Here is a 20,801-nt window from a genome sequence, read left to right as displayed (position 1 = left end):
TGCTGCTGTTTGTGTTACAAGACTTGTTACCATGCTGCTGTTTGTGTATTACAAGACTTGTTACCATGCTGCTGTTTGTGTATTACAAGACTTGCTACCATGCTGGTGTTTGTGTGTTACAAGACTTGCTACCATGCTGGTGTTTGTGTGTTACAAGACTTGCTACCACGCTGCTGTTTGTGTATTACAAGACTTGTTACCATGCTGCTGTTTGTGTTACAAGACTTGTTACCATGCTGCTGTTTGTGTATTACAAGACTTGTTACCATGCTGCTGTTTGTGTTACAAGACTTGTTACCATACTGCTGTTAGTGTATTACAAGACTTGTTACCATGCTGCTGTTTGTGTATTACAAGACTTGTTACCATGCTGCTGTTTACGTATTACAAGACTTGTTACCATAGTGCTGTTAGTGTATTACAAGACTTGTTACCATGCTGCTGTTTGTGTATTACAAGACTTGCTACCATGCTGGTGTTTGTGTATTACAAGACTTATGTCACCATGCTGCTGTTTGTGTATTACAAGACTTGTTACCATGCTGCTGTTTGTGTATTACAAGACTTGTTACCATGCTGCTGTTTGTGTATTACAAGACTTGTTACCATGCTGCTGTTAGTGTATTACAAGACTTGTTACCATGCTGGTGTTTTGTGTATTACAAGACTTGCTACCATGCTGGTGTTTGTGTGTTACAAGACTTGCAACCATGCTGGTGTTTGTGTGTTACAAGACTTGCTACCATGCTGCTGTTTGTGTGTTACAAGACTTGCTACCACGCTGCTGTTTGTGTATTGCAAGACTTTTAACATTTAGTCACATCAATCTGCTGACATTAGAATGAACCATGGAGGGTGTGGTGACGGAATTTCTACACATGTTAAAATAATAAATTTCTTCTTGTTTATCACAACTAATTTACTTACTCTGTTGGTGTATTCAGATGTTTCCCTTTTTTCTCTTACAATATTTTACCTTAAAGGCAGCAGACAGATTTATGGGTGGAGGAAACTGGAGTGCCTGAAGTAAAAAAACTTCCAATCACCGCTAAAGCACCAGGTAAGCCTACCTGACAAACCATCTAATGTAAGGCTACAGCCAAACGAGTTATAAGCCTAGTGAACCTGCAGCCACCAAATCTTGATGTCTTGATATTTCCCCTTTAAGGGTAGGTCAGACTACTTTGTTGGGTGTCAGCACTTACCTTGGGATGGGTGGAGTTCGTAGTAGATCACATCATACATGATGTTGCGACCATTTGGGAATTGCGGAGGGTCCCACATCACTTCCACAGAGTCAAGGGTGATGTTCTGAAACCTGAGATTAAGTGGTTTGCTTGGCACTGCAAGATAAAAGCATTCAGCATTGAGTTGTTTTTTTTTTTTTGAAGTATTAAGGACCAACAGAGAATATTCCGACAGATTTCAAAACCAATGTAAATCCATCTCACAGATGAAACAGGCTTACTCCATGGGGTCGGGGCAGTAAATTCATTAGCCTACTAACCTGGTTTCAATTGCTCAAAAAAGATTACAGGCCTCCCACAATGACTTTGCAGTGATACTGTAACGTAGTGATACTACAACCAGTTGATGGATTATTTCCCGAAATTGATACAGGATTAATGATCTACTGAATTTGAATGTGAATCCATTCATCTCACAGATAATACTTTCTTACTCCAGAGGGTGGATCATAAGGTAAAATACAGGTTTCATAAATCTAAAAAAAATAGCCTATGAACATGAGAAATTAATGAAATAGAATGTATTTGATTTATGTGCGCACAGTATTTGGAAGTAATTGTTGACCTATGAGCGTGGTACATTGATATAACAAATGGTTGTCATCATTTTATGGTTTATTTTACACAGAATGTACTAAAAAAAATTATACTAATGGTAAAAGAAAGCATACAGGCCACAGAGTAGGGGCCTAACTAACTATGCTATATATGCGAATGTAGATTTATACATAGCTGGCGTACCTCAAGAGACAAGGAAAACATTTTAACATTTATGATTTTCGCTTTTCTGTATGCCATTAAAACTTATCCCATAATAACTCCATGATTAAATTCTCTATGACGTCATATCATTGCTTCAGAACGGACAATTCCAAAAAAAATGATAAACTTCTATATGATGGCTTTAGACTCAACAGAAAATTCTGATTTAGTACTTTATATTCAAACGAATTCAGGCCTACATATGGCCGTAAAGTGGATTGCTTTACCTGATCGTACGTTTAGCGACCTATCACAAGTAAAACAAAGACCATCTGCATTTCCCCACGCTGGCAGAACTATTTTCAAGAAAAGCTCTAACGACCTGTAGCCTTGCACGATATTAATAGGCCACCCGAGTCATAGATGTCACACTGTGTTCACGCGCTATTCACCTCCTGCGGTCGTAGTCTTTATGTACTCTGGGCGAACAGACTGTGTAGTCTTCACATATCGAATGTGCTATTGTGCGAGGGCGGTAGTGTACGGTACAGCATTTATGTATTATGTATTTATTGTAAATCACGTAAAGTGTAGCCAACAATTTATGGCCATAACATTTAGCCAATCGGCGTAAATGACAGGGGAGAGTGATCAGCCCACAGCTGAGGGAGGGGTGATTATACACCCACTAGTCTGCCTACATCCTCATCAACACATTGTTGGTTGAGCGTGGCAAACCACTGACTTGTTCTCAAGGTTGGATCCCTACATAACTAGACACAAGGAATCATGGGATACACTTTTAAAACTTTTTAAACTCATTGGCTAAACTGTACATGATTTACAATATGTACTTAGCCCTGAGCTAAATGACTTTTATATCTCTACAACATATGCTGTCAGGGTGGTCACGGGCATACTTAGCTAAGTGCACTTCACGAAACTGGCCCTTGATCAGACTTACAATCCTCCTTGGTCCTGTTGGTGACCACAGAGCTGTTTGGGCCATCTCCAGCAAGGTTGTAGGCCAGCACAACCACACCATACTCAGAGAATATCTCTAAGTTCTTCAGCGACACCTCCTGTCCCACTACAATCCTCTGGGGAATGAAGGAGCCAGACCCTTCTGGAATACGCCAGGATGACACCTGTACAAAGGTAAGACACAAATTAACCACTGTTCATTTAGATCAACATGTTATGACACCCAAAATATGGCTTTCAATCTGTACAGTTAATGTGCTGCAATAGTCCAGTAGACAAGAATCTGACACGCTAAAATTTCAGTAAAATATGAAAGCAGATTTCTGTAATGCATGTTCCTCCAAGAGAGAAAAACTTATTACTTCCTGTACTGAGAAAACTTTTCTGAAATTCATACATATTGAATGATCTAAAGTTTTGCCCTGGAACTTGGAAAGTGTATCCAAGGATTCATTGTGTTGATTGTCGCTGTTACTGATTGAGGAAAGCAGGAGATCATCAGGGGTGCTCAGGGGATTATACTGACAGTTCAAGAATGTAATAAACAAGCTCACGCTTCACTGCGCAATTAGTCTATACTCCTCTCACCAACAGTTCATGTTTTCCTCAGTTTTAATCATAGTATAATTTTAGTACATGCACTTCGCAATGGGCTAATTGTTCTATTATCATTATTTTGTGATAACTGTGAATTTCGGAGAAAAGTGTGCAGATTAAGCATGACTACCAAGTACCTTTACACATGTGGAGTGTCAAATATCCCTTTTTAAACTGGAGAGCACTCCGTATAGTAAACTGTAGCAGAATTTAGCACACCGCGAATCAATACTTGCGAACTAGGCATACAGTAGACAAGGTAAAAATGTCAAACTGCAATTAAAGGAACACACGTGCGTTTGCACCACTGCAGCTAAACATTTCTTTTTCATTCTGGCATAATTTGAAAGTCTGTCAACTTTCGCTTCTATTTCGTAAACATGAATACTTAATTTACTTAATATTTAATCACGTCCCCTCAGATGAAATTGTAGTCATACAAATTGGTTTTATCTACATGTAGATACAAGCCACTTGCAATCACAGGACTCAAAATTTCCATGTGTCTACCCATCAATCACGAGATTTTCGTTGGCGAAAGGCAAAACAATAATCTTAACTATTGCTGGCAACAAGTAAATCCCATCTGTGCTAAGCTCAGGAAATCATAAAACGTGCATTCTATTTCGATATAAAACCAGTGACGATGTTGTGCGAACTCCTAATGTGATAACAACTCAAACAAATCCTGTCTCCCAATATGCTGCACTCGCACACAGTGCTACTGCAAAAGGGTAAAAGTAAATCATGGTAGTTTTCTGAAACCTCACGCGGAGTATGTTTTATGTGTTAAATAGAAAGTTCCCGATATAAAAACGCGTGAAAAAAAACTCTTCTGCGATAGGAGGACAGTTCCGAATGTAAAAAAACAAATATGCGTGTAGACTGATATTGGAATTACACGGACATGGGAAGCTGATGACAGATTTTTCTCAGCGAAATTCTCTTTTAGCTAAAATAAAAATTGTACACATATTCCCTACATAATGATGGCCCTCAGCAGACAACCTTTCATCAGATAATGGTGTGAGGTGACTTCCACATGGGCCTAACCCGAATAACTCGTTCGTTTACAGTGTACATTGTGCATGTACAGTCCTTATTTGGTAAGATCATGCCATGAGATAGTGTTTGGCATTTAAAGTTCGGAATAGACATCGCCTGTCTTAATACTTTCTTCCATTTCATTCATGGGTACATTTAGAGGTTTAGGGCTACTAGCTGGGAGACCTGCACACCTCACTGTCAGTGACTTGACCCCATGTGGCGAGGATTAGCAACCAGGGCTGCTAAGTGCTATGCAGGGTAATAAATGGGCGAGGGGCTAATCGTTCTCTTCTGCAATCTTGCTGCCAATTCAGATTGTGCAAAAGTAAATGACAGTAACTCACACGCGAAACCTTGGGTCATTTACCAAAACAGCAGAAAACTTCTCTTATGCATCATAAGCCCCCATGGAGTCAGTATGAAGAGGCAGATTAGACAGGTGTCTCACACTTGTGGATAGGCCATGTTAAGAGTTCCTAGCTTACCTTATATCCTGACAAGACTCCATTCTGATTATCTGGCGGAGGAGCATCCCACATCACCTTAAGCTCTGTCGAACTCACAGGTATCACCCGAATATGGCGAGGGGGAGCATTAGGAGCTGCAAGCATAATGTCAAATATTGCAGCAAATGAAGAGATGCCCTTTTCCACCAATCCTTCACATACAGATCTGAAGGTTTCTATTCTTTATATCTGTAATTCGACTTGGGACATGAAACTGCTACAGATGCAGACTTACGAAACCTCTAGACTTATACTCTACACAGTAAGTGCTGTGTCAAGATAATATGAAGAAATCAAAACTACATAAATTTTCATTACATATATCAATATGGCCATTTCCAAAGATACAATGTCTTTTTATTTTGTATTTATATGTAACATCAACAAATAAAAAATGTTAAAAGCATAGAGCCCTGTTTGTATAAAAATACATATATAAATTTCTGTTTATTCTGCAAACATCTCACCTGCCTCTCCCACATAGATATTAGCTGGGGTGCTGGCTGGGCCACGCCCCTTATCGTTGTATGCCAGCACTCTGACCTCATAGTTCACGAACTGAAAAAGGTTATCCAGGATAGCCTGCTGATCTGTGACATTGAGCTTCTTTTCACTGAAGTTGGGCAGCTCAGCTTGTCTATACAGAACATAATAGCCCCTAGGCTCTCCATTCCACGTCTCTGGATCAGGGGGCTGTAAAAACAAACATGCAGAATACTGAAAACATTTGATATCTAGCAGCTTATTACAGAACGCTTGCTTTTCAGATTATCTTATTCTGCTACCACAGTGTTTGCTGTCTCTGGCTTTAGCTATAGTTTCCATGACAATTGCCTGTGTTGACCAAATTGTTTTGAAAGAGTTAAATGAGACTGACGTCAATGAAAGTCTGTTGAAATTAAAACAATGATGTACATGTACGGTCAACAGATTCCTATTTTGGGGCAATGTTGCACCCACCCACATTTTATGTGATTAAATCAGAAAAATACAATATCCTGATGATAATAAACAGGATTACAAGGGAAGTTTTTTTTTTTACTTCCCCCTATTCATCTGATTGCTACCTGTAACCTGGCCTTGTCCAATAGACAGCAAACAGTCAAACCAAAGAATGGCCTGAGTCAGTGTTTGGACAAGAATTTCAGGGGTCAACATTGACATAAAGTAGGAAAACAAAAGAAGCTGAACGCCATCACAAACAGCTTTACTGCCAGCAAGAGAATGCACAGTGGGCCAGCAGCTGCAGACCAAACACTGCTGTTTCATTACACAAGCCTGTTGAGGAGGATGCAGTATTGACAGGCCACCCTGGGTCGGTCAGTTCACGTCAAGCCAATAACCCCTTTCTAAGACGTTTACACTCATCTCTCTCTTACAAATAAGCATGTCTAATTCTAGCCAGCACAACAACAATAATCGAGAGAGGCAGCTCGGAAATACCTCCTCAAATCCTTTAATAGGATCTTGTCCCTTAACCTGATGAGGATAATTTCCTAAAAATGCTAAAGGCTAGCTTGTGTGTGCAGTAGCATTTACCTTTGTTAGCATCCCATGCAACAAAAACCCTTACACAATCTGAAATTATCAGATAAATACAGCATTTCTTTGGAATCAGTCTAGCCTCAGCTTCATACAGCCTTCTTTCAGTTAAGTCAAGCAAGACACATGTGCATGCAAAACCAATTCACCTCACTTTCAATGTTATATAATCCACAAGCCCTTACTTTTTGATCAGTAAGATGTAAATAAACGCTAAAACGATTCCTGGGCTTCGGAGCCTCATTATAGACACAGCATTAAGGCAAAACAGCTGATGATGCGAGATCACACTTTGTCTTACAGAAAATCACCCAAGATCACACTCACCTGTAATTGCATTTGTCTTACAAAAAATCACCCAAGATCACACTCACCTGTAATTGCATTTGTCTTATAGAAAATCACCCGACATCACACTCACCTGTAATTGCATTTGTCTTATATAAAAATCACCCGAGATCACACTCACCTGCAATTGCATTTGTCTTACAGAAAATCATCCGAGATCACACTCACCTGCAATTGCATTTGTCTTACAGAAAATCACCTGAGATCAGATTCACCTGTTATTGCGTTTGTCTTATAGAAAATCATCCGAGATCACACTCACCTGTAATTGCATTTGTTTTATAGAAAATCACCTAAAATTTCCTGGAATTCTTCATTAACTAATCACCCTGCTGTATGAGATGTACAGAAGCACAGTAAAGTGATTAGATAGTGGCAATTACCATGAAAGTACAGATCTATAATTTATGGTATTTCTTATACAATTTATAATGTGAAATGGCCACAGAGAGACATGGCCTATAAAAAACTTATGACGAGACAAATCAGATGGGATCAGCCTCTTACTGGAGAGATGTCTTGACACCACGAATAAACCGCAGTGTTTACCTGTGAACAAAAATGTGTTGAACATACCTGCCAGCTGACTTTTATAGAGGTCACTGTTAAGGGTTTAACCACCACATCTTGTGGGGGTCCATCTGGTTCTGCAACATGAAACAACAGTGTAATGTAGAGAAGTATGTTCTCCATTAGGGAGATGGGTATAACACAGTGTATCAAGTTCTGGACATAAGAGAATGGAAAGTTACATTTGAGCGACAGATGCACATGCACATAAATACTCAGGAGAGTTTTGTAATAACCCATAGATGTGGTGGTGATGCGCATGGTAACAGCAGAAGAGCACTGGGGAAATCAAGCCAATTTCAAATCTTTCAAGCCACTCTTTAATATCCACAATATTTTATTTATACCATGGTATTTGTGATTTGGGAAAACAAACATATTTTGTCAAGTACCTTAAAAAAAAAAATCCTGCTGACAAAAGCCAGCAGGAGTGGGATTTGAACAAACAACCTTACTAGTAGAGATTTGTTGACTTCATCAAGATCAACGATTATCTATTAACTAGTATACATATAAACCGAGTTGGCTGCTAATTGTACTTACTGTCCTGCAAGGTCTGAACTTCATCTGATGGAGGGCTGAATTCACTAGTACCAATGTCATTGGTGGCTGCCACTATAAACTGGTACCATGTGTTAGGGCGCAAACTGTGTAAGAACAGAAGCAGGGTGTTTTAACAATAACCAGCCTAAATGTTAAACAAAAGTTAGCAAGTACTTGGATAATTACAATCATAAATGTTTGACCAATCAACCTGATAAACACTTTAGAAGTGCATGTATAGAATATATGAGTATCTTTCAAAGATACTGATCTTCTCATATTCGTAATTCATTCAGGCAATTTATTGAATGTTCATCACAGACTGAGCGCTGAAGTGAATTTTAAAGTTAGGTGCATAAGTAATTTTTAGAATGTTTACTTTATGAACTGAGGGAAAAGGGGGCAGGGCTGAAATTCATGAATGTTATCAAACATCACCACCTTTTAACAATCTCAGCAGTTTACTGTATGAAGTTTTTTTTTCAGTTTATACCAACCATTTATTTTCCAAAGGGTAAATTTGAAAATCAGAATCCTATAGAACTTTTAGACTTCCAAGTTGCAATGAAAATAACTTGTGATTTTCAGGAATGATATCATGCGTCCAACACATGATCTATACACTTCACTAGTGATGTATGATCAGGCAGCAAGCAATAAAAAGAACAGTCTAACATGTGGTGATTTAGGGTCTGAATTTATCACTATGGCTAATGACAAAAGCTAACAGAAAACTGACACTGTTATTTGCCATGTCACTAAAAGCAATTTAAGGTAGATCGTGTGGGCAAATAAATCCTTGTTTATTGTACCTAAAGGGCAATTCAAAACCTACAAAACCTTAAATATAACAATAAATTGTTTAGCTTATGAGAGGATGACTAGTCACAGGAAATTTCCATAGAATAAATACAGGCAGATGCCGTCTTAGATTTGGAACTAATTCTACTGGTATATTTGTACATGTACATGCAAAGCGAGTCAAAAATTATCAGTAGTTTCAATCTGAACTCAACCTATGCTTTGTGAATGTAACAAAAATAAATGTGTGGCAGCACCTACAGGTTTATATTTTCTATGTCTTATCTTTTCTCATTACATGTACCTCAGAGAACCCTTTACATGCACAATACTGTGTGTCCGTGGGTGTAACAGGAGTAACCTTGTTGTTCACGTAATCTTCACAGATGAGATTACTGAGGTAGCTGCTGATATCTAGCATGCAATCAAGAGTTTGTGCCATACAGAGATGACATGCAAACCCAGTCGGGCATGCTGGAGCAATGTGTTACTTCACAGCCATGCAGACATCTCACATGTACTTGCATGTCTAATACTTTGCCATTAAAATGTTTAATGTCTGATTGGAATTAAATACTACAGAGAAATACAAACAACAGTGTTTAAAGAAAGCTGTAATAACACACCTCTACACCTGAACAAATAAATTCCTGCATGAAAGCTTTCTTTTTTTTAAATAGCTGACAGAATCAAGTCTGGAAATAAACTTGGTCTGATGTTAACAACAATGAAATGGCTCTGGTTTAAAAAAGCCTTGTGGTGACATCAACAAATGTGTACATTTCATCTGATAAAGATGACAAGTAGACAGTAGACATAAAAGCATTTTTAACAATCACTAAACATTCAATATGACTAAACAATCTTGAAAAATCTCTTACATATAAAAGAACATTAATGGTTCAGGGAATACTTAGTCTGCTTTCTTTTCTGGATTATGCCAGTGAAAAAAAAAAGTGTCTACTTTCAAACAAATGTGAAGAGCAATCTGCTCCTACATGTACACCTCAACTACATGCTCTAATAAGTACATTCATTTCTCTGCCAAACATTCAGGCCTATCACGTTTTTTTGACGTTTGAAATGTCCTGAATTAGTCTCACAGAGCAACATATCCAAGTTTCTAAATCCAGTGCACGTCACAAGTTAGCAGATGAAATAACATGCTTTCAAAAAAAATTTTTAATTACATCTTAATTGCAGCTGAGGACTGCATTATCCCAGTACCGGACTCAGACATGCCTGGATCTTGAGCTCTGCATACAGTTGCATGCAGGAGAGTAAAACATCGCAGCAAACAATGACCTTTAACTCCATTATAGCTAGCCTTTGTTGTCCATCAAACCATGAACCAAGTCTGAACTTTAAACTTCAGAATAGACAAACATGTGCTACACATGCAACTTCCATATTAACTACACTAGAAACTCCTTGAAATCATGCCATTAGAAATGTGCCTGAATTCTGGCGACTTGTTTAAGCCCAAAACTACATGTGCTAGAGAACTTGATAAACACACCAATACAGAACAGCCGCCATACACAATAAAACTCGTACCAAATTAAAACTTTCTGATACAACAAAATACAACAAAAGGTCAAACTTGTGATGTTTATCATGCAGGCAAACTGCTCAGTATGAAAGAAGCACATTTGTGACCTTTAATTACCTAATTAACAGTGAAGTTATTAATGACTCATGCAAGGAAGTGCTTTTATTACAAGTGATGATATGAAGATGCATACGGCATTAGGTTCATCAGTCTCTTACTAACTGGGTTAAGTTGACTGCATGCTACACGCTGAATCATTCAAAGGATACCTGCCTTGTAACTGTCTTATACTGTTGATTGTAGGTAAGAATGCCTGTGGACTCGCTGTATATATAATGTAGCAAATGTAACTTTATTAAACCATGGACCAAGAAAAAGACAAGTATGTCAATGTGACTGATTAGTAACGATTGTACCTGCTTCAATAATGGCCAACCACATGCGATATTCAGGTTAAATATTACTCTGTCACACACCTTCATGGTGTAACATGTGTTACTCACATAATTGGAGGTGCTATCCAATATTATTTATATTTGGAATTTCTTTCAGTTTTGACACAATGTTTTAAGTTTACTGAGAATTACCCTGCCACATTTCTACATCACAAGAATTTTACCAAAGCTTGCCATCACCTTTTCTTCCAGCCTAGGTAGAAATGTCACACCCTACACTTGTGGTGTTCAGTGCAGTTATATCTTGGTTTCTTAGATTATTTGAATCACTATAAAAAGACTACAAGTGTAATACTAGCATTAATACTACGAGTTTTTACTTTATTTAGATTAATTTGGTTGAATAGTAAATAGACTAATGAAGTACAGGCTGTCTGAACTACTATCCACACTGAGCATCAGGCCACAACAAGAAGAGTTCACCGTTAGTACATAATCATACAACCTCTTTCAGTGGCTAACCTTCTTCCCTACACATATTATTTTAATAGCCAACTGGTCTGATGTGTATATTAAACTAAGCATCTGACCCACAATACTTCTGAATGACAATGACACATTCTTTCTATGTACATGAACATAAAAACATAACAGCACGCATTCCCATAGAAGGCAGTTTTTCACAATTTTGAAACATCACATGTTAGGAGAAGCTCATTAATTAAAAGCTGCCATGTGTCAATCCAGCTAATTCAAGCAATACCAGCAGATTGCCTGGGTTCGTCACACATACAGTAAAACATTACTGTACACAGCTCTGGCAATTCAAGCGTCACTTTACTTAGCTAATCAGTATTTATTCCGTGACTAATTCTCAAGTACTTTCAATGCACATCAACAAACACTTTTTTCCTGTACCAGAAGTTTAGTATATGCCCTTAAAGGACAAGACCAACGAATTTCGACTGAGTTTCAATTGTTTTTAGACATCTGTTCATAAACATTGGACCAGCACCCACCAAAATCAGTTTTAATATAAGCGTGTAGTTAATCAACGCTAAACAGAAGTGACGCATGTGGTACATGTAAGCAGTGCAACATCATAATACTACTGTCGCACATACTGTCTGCCGATTAAAAAAAGTGCATGTAGGCACTTAGTATCAATAATTTTGACAAACATTATTTCAGCAAAATATGGTTTATCCTTTTCAACAAAATCACATGGTATCTGACAACTGTATAGGGATTACCCAACTTCAAAAAAGTCGTACACAGCCCGAATGGTCAGGTCATACCTGATTTACATTGATCAGGCCTACACCAGTATGTAAACTTACTTTGATTTATAGTTTACATACTGCTCAAAAACATTTCACTTTAGTCGTATAAGGCTTACACGAATACACGTTTTTGACACTCCTGTAAACAAACATTTACTAATAATGGATAAACTTTTGTGCTCAGGCACATGTATATATATATTATTTTTATTATATTGCTACAACAGTCATTAGCACTATATCATCAGACAATACATGCATGCTGACAGTATAGTACATCTATCATGTTGTTGTTGCACTGTCTACATGCACCACATGCATCACTTCCGTTTTAGAGTTAATCAATAATTCGCTTATATTAAAAGTGATTTAAGTGGGCGCTGGTGTTATGTTCATGAAAAAACATCTAGAAACAACTAAAACCCAGTAGAAATTCGTTGGTCTTGTCCTTTAACAGTCATTTACCTTAGTACGACACAATTTTTCAGTATGACACAATACACATGCCTACCAGGCAAGTTCATGACAGACTTGACAAGCAGTAAATTTTCAAACTTATTATCTACATATTTATCTGATTGTCATTTTAACCCCATACTCAGTCAGTTTTATGGACAGAGGAGCCCACTGTAAACCAATCTTAGTGAGGCACTGGCAAACTCTCCTACATGTTACATGTCATACTGGTGGAAAACCGGTGGTTTCCAGTGAACTTCGTGCAAGACCACACAACAGAAGCTCATCAACCATTTATTACCACAACGGAACAGAGTGCAATGGAAGAGGAGAAATCCTGGAAATTCTCTGTTTGAGAATGGGAATGACCTCACATCTCATGTGTCCTGGCCACTGGCAGGCACACACCGTAACCATTCGATCACAGCCTATTCTATGAGACTTTTTATGTACCATATATGCCTAATAATATTGTAAGAAACCACACCAAAAACTTGCTTGTTATAATTAAAAATATATATATAAATATACAAACTTCGCTTTTTTTTATCAAAACATAGAAAGGTGTGATGGCCGTAGGTTTTCAGCCTGTGTACTGCTTGATTTCCTCCAATCATTAAGTTTCATCTTATAAGTAAAATATCGCGTAAAACACCAATCATTTAAATGCAGATTTTCTCAGTGGTTAAATTCATTACATCTACTAAAAACTGGCTGTGCACTCAATTATTTGGCACAGTTTTAGCGCTGTGCTCAGGAACATTTCACTCATCTATAAACAGCTGTCAGGTTAATGGATAGAGCAAACATTGCAGACTTTCTTTTCTATATAGTATATCAGCTTACCTTGTTACAGTATAGGAGGTGACATCAGGTTTAACCACATCCTCCACTGTTTCCCAGGAGCCTTCCTGGGGCTTGTACCTCACAGTGTAGTTTCTAAGAGGCCCGTATCCATCCCCTCGTGGGGTCCAGCTAATAGTCACCTCACGGGCACTAACTTGAGAGCTCCCGATTATGGGCTTGGTAGGACTGTCAGGTTTGTCTGCAAAGAAAGAAATGTCAGATGCATGCAAAACCAACCAAAAAACCCTTATTACTTATATATATATATATATATATATATATATGCTTATGTACATATACATATATTTGAATCAGATTGCTTGATAAGCAGGTGGGCTTTTATGACCTATACCTATTATGTCAGAAACATTAGGATATAATATATTTCTCAGAGAATATGTCCGTTTGTGTTGACACTGCTCCAACCTGCTTTCAAACTTGTCAATTGCCATACTCATTTTACTCATTGCATAAACTAAAACCTGTTCACGTGTGGTTTTCACCATCATATTTCTCAGTTTTATTGATAAACTGTTACCACAAATACAGATATATTGAATATTAATAATTAATGTTCATTCATATGAATATCCCCTACTTTTTCTAAATGCAATGTGGTATATATATTCTAAAGCAACAAGTTAAGAACAGGTAAAAGAGCCTTTGTGCTTCTTACCTCTGTTAATCATTGTGAGGACCATGACTGAGGAGCTCTCCCCCCACCCCAGCTGGGTCTTAGCGCTCACACTAAACAGGTAGTAAGTCATTCTCCTCAGACCTCGGACTGTGTACTCCCTTGTGCTGGCCCCAAGCGTATCATTGACTACAGCCTGGTTCTCTGTCGCATTCCTCTCCCTGTAGGACACCCTGTATCCAGTGATCACACCATTGGGCTCTGTTGGGGGTTCCCACACAATCTGGGCCAGGGAGTAGGTCACCTCCGGAAAGTAGATGATGATGGGTGGATCTGGCACTGTAACAGATGAAGTATCAATTTAATCAGCATTCGACAACGACTTGAATTGTTTACTAAATGTACAACATATAGAAGGTAGTGAATACAAGATCAAAAATCAAAATGATCACTACGAATCATGGCATTGTGCCCATTAGAAACACATGTATAGTATTACATGTACTTTCTCAAAACTTACTGAGACACTTGAAAACACATTTAGTAATCTGAAGATTATCTGAACCAAAAATATATCTTTAATAATAATAATAGAAATTTTCCAAGTTGAAACTACACATAATCGTTACTTCCAAGGTGATTTGTGCATCCTGAACAACATATTTAAACTTGTGTTCAAATTCCTCTTAATAAGAAAGTAGTAGTTACTCACAATCCTCCAGGGTGGTGACAGTGACCTCAGGCTGGCTAAGCTTGCCGTCACCCATCCGTGTGTAAGCCAGCACCTGTACCTCATACTGAACAAACTTCCTAAGTCCCGTTATCTCATGGCTGTGACTGGTGTTACCAGAGATGTCTGTCAACAGGCTGACGATGCCCTCCTGTCTTGATCCATACTTAATCTGGTCCACAAAACAAACACAGGTGCAACTACATGTTCCTAAATGTATATAAAAAATGAGTACTGACATTCTAAACTGATTCAGTATGACAATTTGTTATCTGGGCGTTCTTGTCCAATACAATTCTCTGTGTTATTTTACTGAAACCTTTGCAGTTAAATATTTATGTCCTTCCCATCATTTCAGAGATATTAATCTGTTAAATTACGCATGATAAAGTCAGAGATGTTATAAAGTGTCCGCGTCATCAAACATTCAAAATAAACACATCATGTTTTCTTGAAGTTTCCAATGACTCTGAAAGTTATTGAAGAATGCCATCTACCTTGTATCCCTGGATCATGCCATTGCGATCATATAGGGGTACATCAGCCCAGGAGACATTGATGGAGGTAGAGCTGGCAGCAATGGCAGAGATGTTCGACGGACCAGCGCTAGGGACAGCCTCCCTGGTTCTCTCTACCCCTACTGGGCTGTACACGCTGTCAGCCACCTCATTATAGGCCATCATCTTGACCTGATACTCTGTCCATTCCTCCAGCCCTCCCAGAATGTAGCTATCCAGGTTAATGTTCTCCAAGACAATACGCTTCTCCTCAAATGTCTCACGATCTCGCGGCTTGTAGAAAATTTTGTATCCTTTTGGAACTCCATTCCAGTCTCTTGTTGCTAAAGGCTGCAAAATTAAGATCAACATCAATGCAAATGGACAGTTTATAATAACCTCCCCCTTTCTGGCTTCACCTTACTCCCATAGTAAGTTTCAGTAAATCTAATGTCAAATAAACATCAACAGAGCCCCGAAAGTTTCAAAGGCAAAAACTGACACTGTAAATATCACTATGACAAAAGAGAGTTTTGTGGCTGGAATCAATAGCCATTTTCATAACGCCCTGAAAAGTAAATATGTGCCTTAATTGGTTATGGTGTAGTTATACAAGTGGAGGTAATCATTTAACAGTCAGAAACAACCACAGGAATTGTTCACAGTGACTGGTCATATCGATACTCACTGTCCAGCTGATGCGGACCGCTGTGCTATTAATAGCCCTGACTGTCAGGTTCCCAGGGGGCGCATCCGGGGCAGCCTGGATAGTCTGGAACTGCCGACTGGGGTCACTGGGCCCACTCTGCCCCTTAATGTTCTCCGCCTTGAGCCTCACTTGGTACTGAGTGTAAGGCCTGAGATTCCTGACTGTAATGGAGGTAGCATCTGGAGCAAACACATTATACACCTCCGTCCAGTTGGCTTCACCCATCACCATGGCCTCTGCTATCCACCTAATGATTGAGGTCTTCCCATTATAACCTGGGCTAAACTGGACAACCACTGACCGTGCCTGGATGTCACTTATTCCCAGACTCTGAGGGGCAGTGGGCAACTCTGATAACAAATGATACAATTGGTTAGCCTCATTTTTTTTAGTTTTTAATACCTATACATTTTATACCATGAGATACAAATATTAACACTGCCAAAAATAAAATAAAAAAATAAGAAAACTTTGAAGATAAAGGTTTCCACATAATTAGGCAGATCTAAAAGTTTGAGATATATCAACATAAATTCAAACAATAGTAGTTTCTTCCCTCCAGATAAAGTTTTAGAACTTTTCCACATAATTAGCCAGCCTTAATAGTTTGGGTCATATCAACATAAATTCCATGTGCTGATTTCAGAAAATGTTCAACTGACCGGGTGGGACACCTGATTTAATGTCAGCTGACTGCGCAGGCCCCGCCCCTTTGCTTGTCTTAGCCTCGACAGACACTGTGTACATGGTGACAGGAATAAGGTCTCGGATGAGGGTCTGCTTCTCTGACGGGTTGACAGGTATAGTAACACGTGTTCCTGTTGTATTCTTCTTCTCATAATACACAGTGAAACCTGAAAACCATAAAGTTTACAAAATAGAAATACAGAGAGGTAAGAAATATTGCCAGAAGCCTGAAAATTATGAAGTTTGGAAAATAAGAAATATAGCAAGAAGCCTGAAAATCATGAGGTTTGAAACATACAAATAAAGTAAAGAGCCTAAAAACTACAGAGTTTGTTACAATAAATATACACCTGACAAATCCAGAAGAAGACAAATTTTAAGAAAAAAACACCTACCTGTCAGAATGCCATTGGTTTCTGCAGGGTTTGTCCACTTGACAATCATTGAAGTATCACTAACATTAAACGACAGAGATCTAACTGGTCCAGGCACTGTAAGTACAAGATAAATATTAAATACTCTTTACAACCATTATCAATACCAGTATTATTAATGCAGACACTTGAAATGCACCTCAGCAGTGGATCACAAAAACACTACTGTTTTCCTATAAAAATTACTCTGCCAAAGTCTTCTGTACTATTGCCACTGCATTCATTGGCTTAGGAATACGACAGAGGGACAAGAGGTGCAGACTTACGATCCTCATCTGTGCGAACAGTGCTGTAGTTACTGACGGGTCCATCCCCTGCAGTGGTATAACACACGACTGTCACCCTATACACACTGTACTTCCTTAGGTTAACCATCACGGCTGACTGCTCCCCGTAAGGATGGGACGTGTTTGGGGCCACAGACATGAACACTTCTTCAGGTGGGGACTCGCTGATCAACTCTGCCTTTATTTTGTACCCCTGGTTGATGCCATTGATCATCTGGGGGTCTGGAGGTTTCCAGCTGACTCGAATAGCGGTAGAATTAATGGCCTCAGTGGTCACTCTTGTGGGAGGGAAATTGGGCGTGCCCTCCTCAGTACGAAGTTCGATACTGTTGCTGTACACACCTACACCCTCTGCATTGTATGCGGCCACAGAGATCTCATACAGCTGGAACACAAGTAATCCGGTGAGCTCATGGGTCGTAATCTGCCAGTTACTGATGTTGAAGTAACGCATTGTGGAGTCATCATAGCCAGCAAGTTTGTAACGAATGACGTAGCCAAGGAGCAGGCCGTTCCAAACGCTCTCATCTGGCTCTTGCCACTGCAGCATGACTGAGCTGCTGGAGCGAGGAGTGCCCGTCACACCTATCGGAGGACCGCTGGGGGCTGCAAAGAGCACAAACACTCATGATCAACTTACTATACTAAAATTCTTACATGTAATACAACTAACACAACTAATACAAATTCAGAACTAACACAACTAATACAAATTCAGAACTAACACAACTAATACAAATTCAGAACTAACACAACTAATACAAATTCAGAACTGCACATAAAGGTAGTAAGTGTGTTTATGTTGCAATTAAACTAATATTATCATTGCAATCTGACACTCTTTAAAAAGGCATCATGTAATATAATAAAACAGTTACTAAAACCACTTTCCAGTGACATTCACTTCTACAGTTAAAATGTTAAAAAATGAAAAAAAAAAATAGAAATCATTTTAAGTAATTATTGGCCTACACTGTATTGTTATTCACTATTGTATAGCTTGTTTATTTCAACCAAAGTACAAACAGATTCCTGAAAAATAATAACTGCTTCGGTTTTTATTGATAACATTGTTGATGTGTATTCTGGATGTGTCACAGTGATTCAAGAAATTTATAGCACACTCACGTTCCTGGGGTAACATAATGGGCGTATCAGGCTTAGCCAGACTGGCCTCTCCTTCTCCAACCCCGTTCACAGCTGACATGCGAAACTGGTATCTCTGAGCAGGGCGCAGTCCAGTGACTGTGTGGGTCCGCTCTGTCGCAGCAATGTTGTCTGGTAGATTCAACCAGCCATCATTTGGTGGTAGGGGATCAGTACCTGTATAGCAAAGGTTTTGAAACATTCTATTTATAAGCTAAAAATAAAAAAAAAAATAAAAAAATGCTACTTTACAAAAACTTTTTGACGTTACAACCATAAGAATAAGTATACGAACATGTGCATAAAATCTGAATGCTTTAACAAGTTCAAGACAAATTCTGGAAAATGAAAAACTAAATGGGCCATCATTAAAAAATGTTTGTTGGGGGTTACCCAACCAACCCTCCAAAAAAGTTTTTATTTGGCTGCAGATGGAATTCATCTTTTTTAGTTTTCTCTCGAAGTTAATTTATTTAAAAACCATATCCTAACAACAGGAAAAACCTTCACCACTGACTCTTTTTCTTGGTAGGGTTATGAAACCCCCAACAAAGAATTTTTTAAAGATGACCCTACACACCCTATCACAAACAGAGTGTATATACAAATTTATATGGACAAACAAATTCTCACCTGTGACAATTCTGTACTGTATCTTGTATGTCTGGATGGGATCGTTACCATCAAAGGGTGCAGTCCAGGTGAGTACCACGCTGCGGGGCCTCTCACCTGAAGACAGCCTTACATCTGTGATGATTGGTTTGAATGGCAACTCTACAACATAACCAAATAAAACAGTTTCACATATAACATTTCTAATGTTTTTGTTAACATGGTGGAATAAAAACAAAACAACTTACACATCTGATCTGAATGACTGCCACAATAATCACAGTTAACAGGTAAATAATAAAATAACTCTTCAAGTCTACAAGTCAATGTAAGAATGAGGAAACTAATTTCATGCTTCTCAGAAGCCCACTCACCAATAACATCTAGCCTAGCTTCTAAAGTGAAGTTGCCGCCAGCTGAGGTGATTTTACACCTGTATATGCCCTTGTCTATGTTTCTGACTGTAGATATATGGTGTTCGTCCCCTGTGGTTGCCAGCTGTCTCTCTGTGCCGCCAACAATGTGGAACCAGCGCCAGGTCACCTGTACGGTCTCATCTTGAGACACACGGCAGTGAAACACAGTTGACGACCCCTTCCATACACGTTTGTTCTGTGGAGGCTCCGTTATTTGCGTTTTTACTGTAAGATACAATTTGGTAAATGTTAACTACAATGTAGTTCCATGGATGAAATACTGGTCTTTTGTACTATAAAGACTTTTTTTTATTTTTCACTCAGTTATCACGCCTTACATGTATAAAGACCTGAACATATCTTCAACCACATGAAATGTAAATCTGTTGGTTAAAAAACTTTGTCCACTTAAAACAGTACAAAATTGCCTCTCTCCTTCAAGGTATCAAAACTTGGCGAGCTATGAAGCAAGAGTAGCAAATGAGCCCACATGTACACTTACCCAATACTTTCACAAAAGCACTGGCAGAGACATGCCCCATGCTGTTCGTTGCATTACAAGTGTACATTCCAGTGTCCTGCGGCAATGCTCGGGCTATCAGCAATTCTCCAGACTCAAAAATCTCAAAGCGACCATCACTAGTGATATTTTCCTTCCCACTGCCACCATCTGCAATCAAACAGCCATACATAAAAAAAAAAACCAGCAATGCACAAAACCAGCCCTTGGCCAAAAGCATAGTGGCAGGAGAAATTGTGTTAATTTGCAGGGTAATGGTAAAATAGGTCTAATGACTTTGAAAAAACTTGTTCAAGATCATTTAAAATCAGTGTAGTCCCTTAAATGGACATAAATTTGTACATATGTGGTACAAGTTAAATGAAAAAAGCTAAGAGAGATACTCTCTTTACAAATTAGCTGGCACAAACTAAAAAGACATTGAAAGAATTGGCCCAGTTCATAGTTGCCATAAATTATCTGTCACTGCTTGGACATAAGCCCCACAAAGCTTCTTTTCATAAAATCCCAAAGGGTGCAGATCAAAAACAAGCTTATAACACTAACCCCTGACCCACGTGATTGTGGGTCGTGGAGCACCTATGCTCTGACAAGGAAGACGTAAATCTGCATCCTCAATGGCCGTCATGTTCTGTGGTCCAACTTCCAGGATAGGTGGAGAGCCTACACAAAGTAAGACATCAAACAGAATCTATGTATACTGATGTACT

The 20,801-nt window shown here is 38.7% G+C and overlaps 1 protein-coding gene across 1 annotated transcript in view; it reads right to left on the bottom strand.

Annotated features, from left to right (window-relative positions):
* The window catches only part of LOC135469126 (protein sidekick-like), a 43,747-nt gene that overhangs the window by 7,050 nt on the left and 15,896 nt on the right, over positions 1–20,801 (bottom strand). Inside the window, exons 8-26 of the mRNA XM_064747661.1 lie at positions 20,638–20,754; positions 20,074–20,241; positions 19,530–19,796; positions 19,177–19,317; positions 18,526–18,720; positions 17,377–18,003; positions 17,072–17,167; positions 16,652–16,843; positions 15,969–16,339; positions 15,281–15,631; positions 14,766–14,955; positions 14,096–14,392; positions 13,420–13,618; positions 8,087–8,190; positions 7,550–7,620; positions 5,551–5,776; positions 5,063–5,178; positions 2,914–3,097; positions 1,206–1,343 (exon numbers count right to left, since the gene is read on the bottom strand). Coding sequence (XP_064603731.1) covers positions 1,206–1,343; positions 2,914–3,097; positions 5,063–5,178; positions 5,551–5,776; positions 7,550–7,620; positions 8,087–8,190; positions 13,420–13,618; positions 14,096–14,392; positions 14,766–14,955; positions 15,281–15,631; positions 15,969–16,339; positions 16,652–16,843; positions 17,072–17,167; positions 17,377–18,003; positions 18,526–18,720; positions 19,177–19,317; positions 19,530–19,796; positions 20,074–20,241; positions 20,638–20,754 — 4,050 coding nt within the window. The remainder of the gene's footprint in view (positions 1–1,205; positions 1,344–2,913; positions 3,098–5,062; positions 5,179–5,550; positions 5,777–7,549; positions 7,621–8,086; positions 8,191–13,419; positions 13,619–14,095; positions 14,393–14,765; positions 14,956–15,280; positions 15,632–15,968; positions 16,340–16,651; positions 16,844–17,071; positions 17,168–17,376; positions 18,004–18,525; positions 18,721–19,176; positions 19,318–19,529; positions 19,797–20,073; positions 20,242–20,637; positions 20,755–20,801) is intronic.

This window comes from Liolophura sinensis, chromosome 1 (assembly GCF_032854445.1).
Source record: "Liolophura sinensis isolate JHLJ2023 chromosome 1, CUHK_Ljap_v2, whole genome shotgun sequence".
NCBI classification, from domain to species: Eukaryota; Metazoa; Mollusca; class Polyplacophora; order Chitonida; family Chitonidae; genus Liolophura; species Liolophura sinensis.
This window is presented reverse-complemented; position numbering and strand designations above follow the sequence as displayed.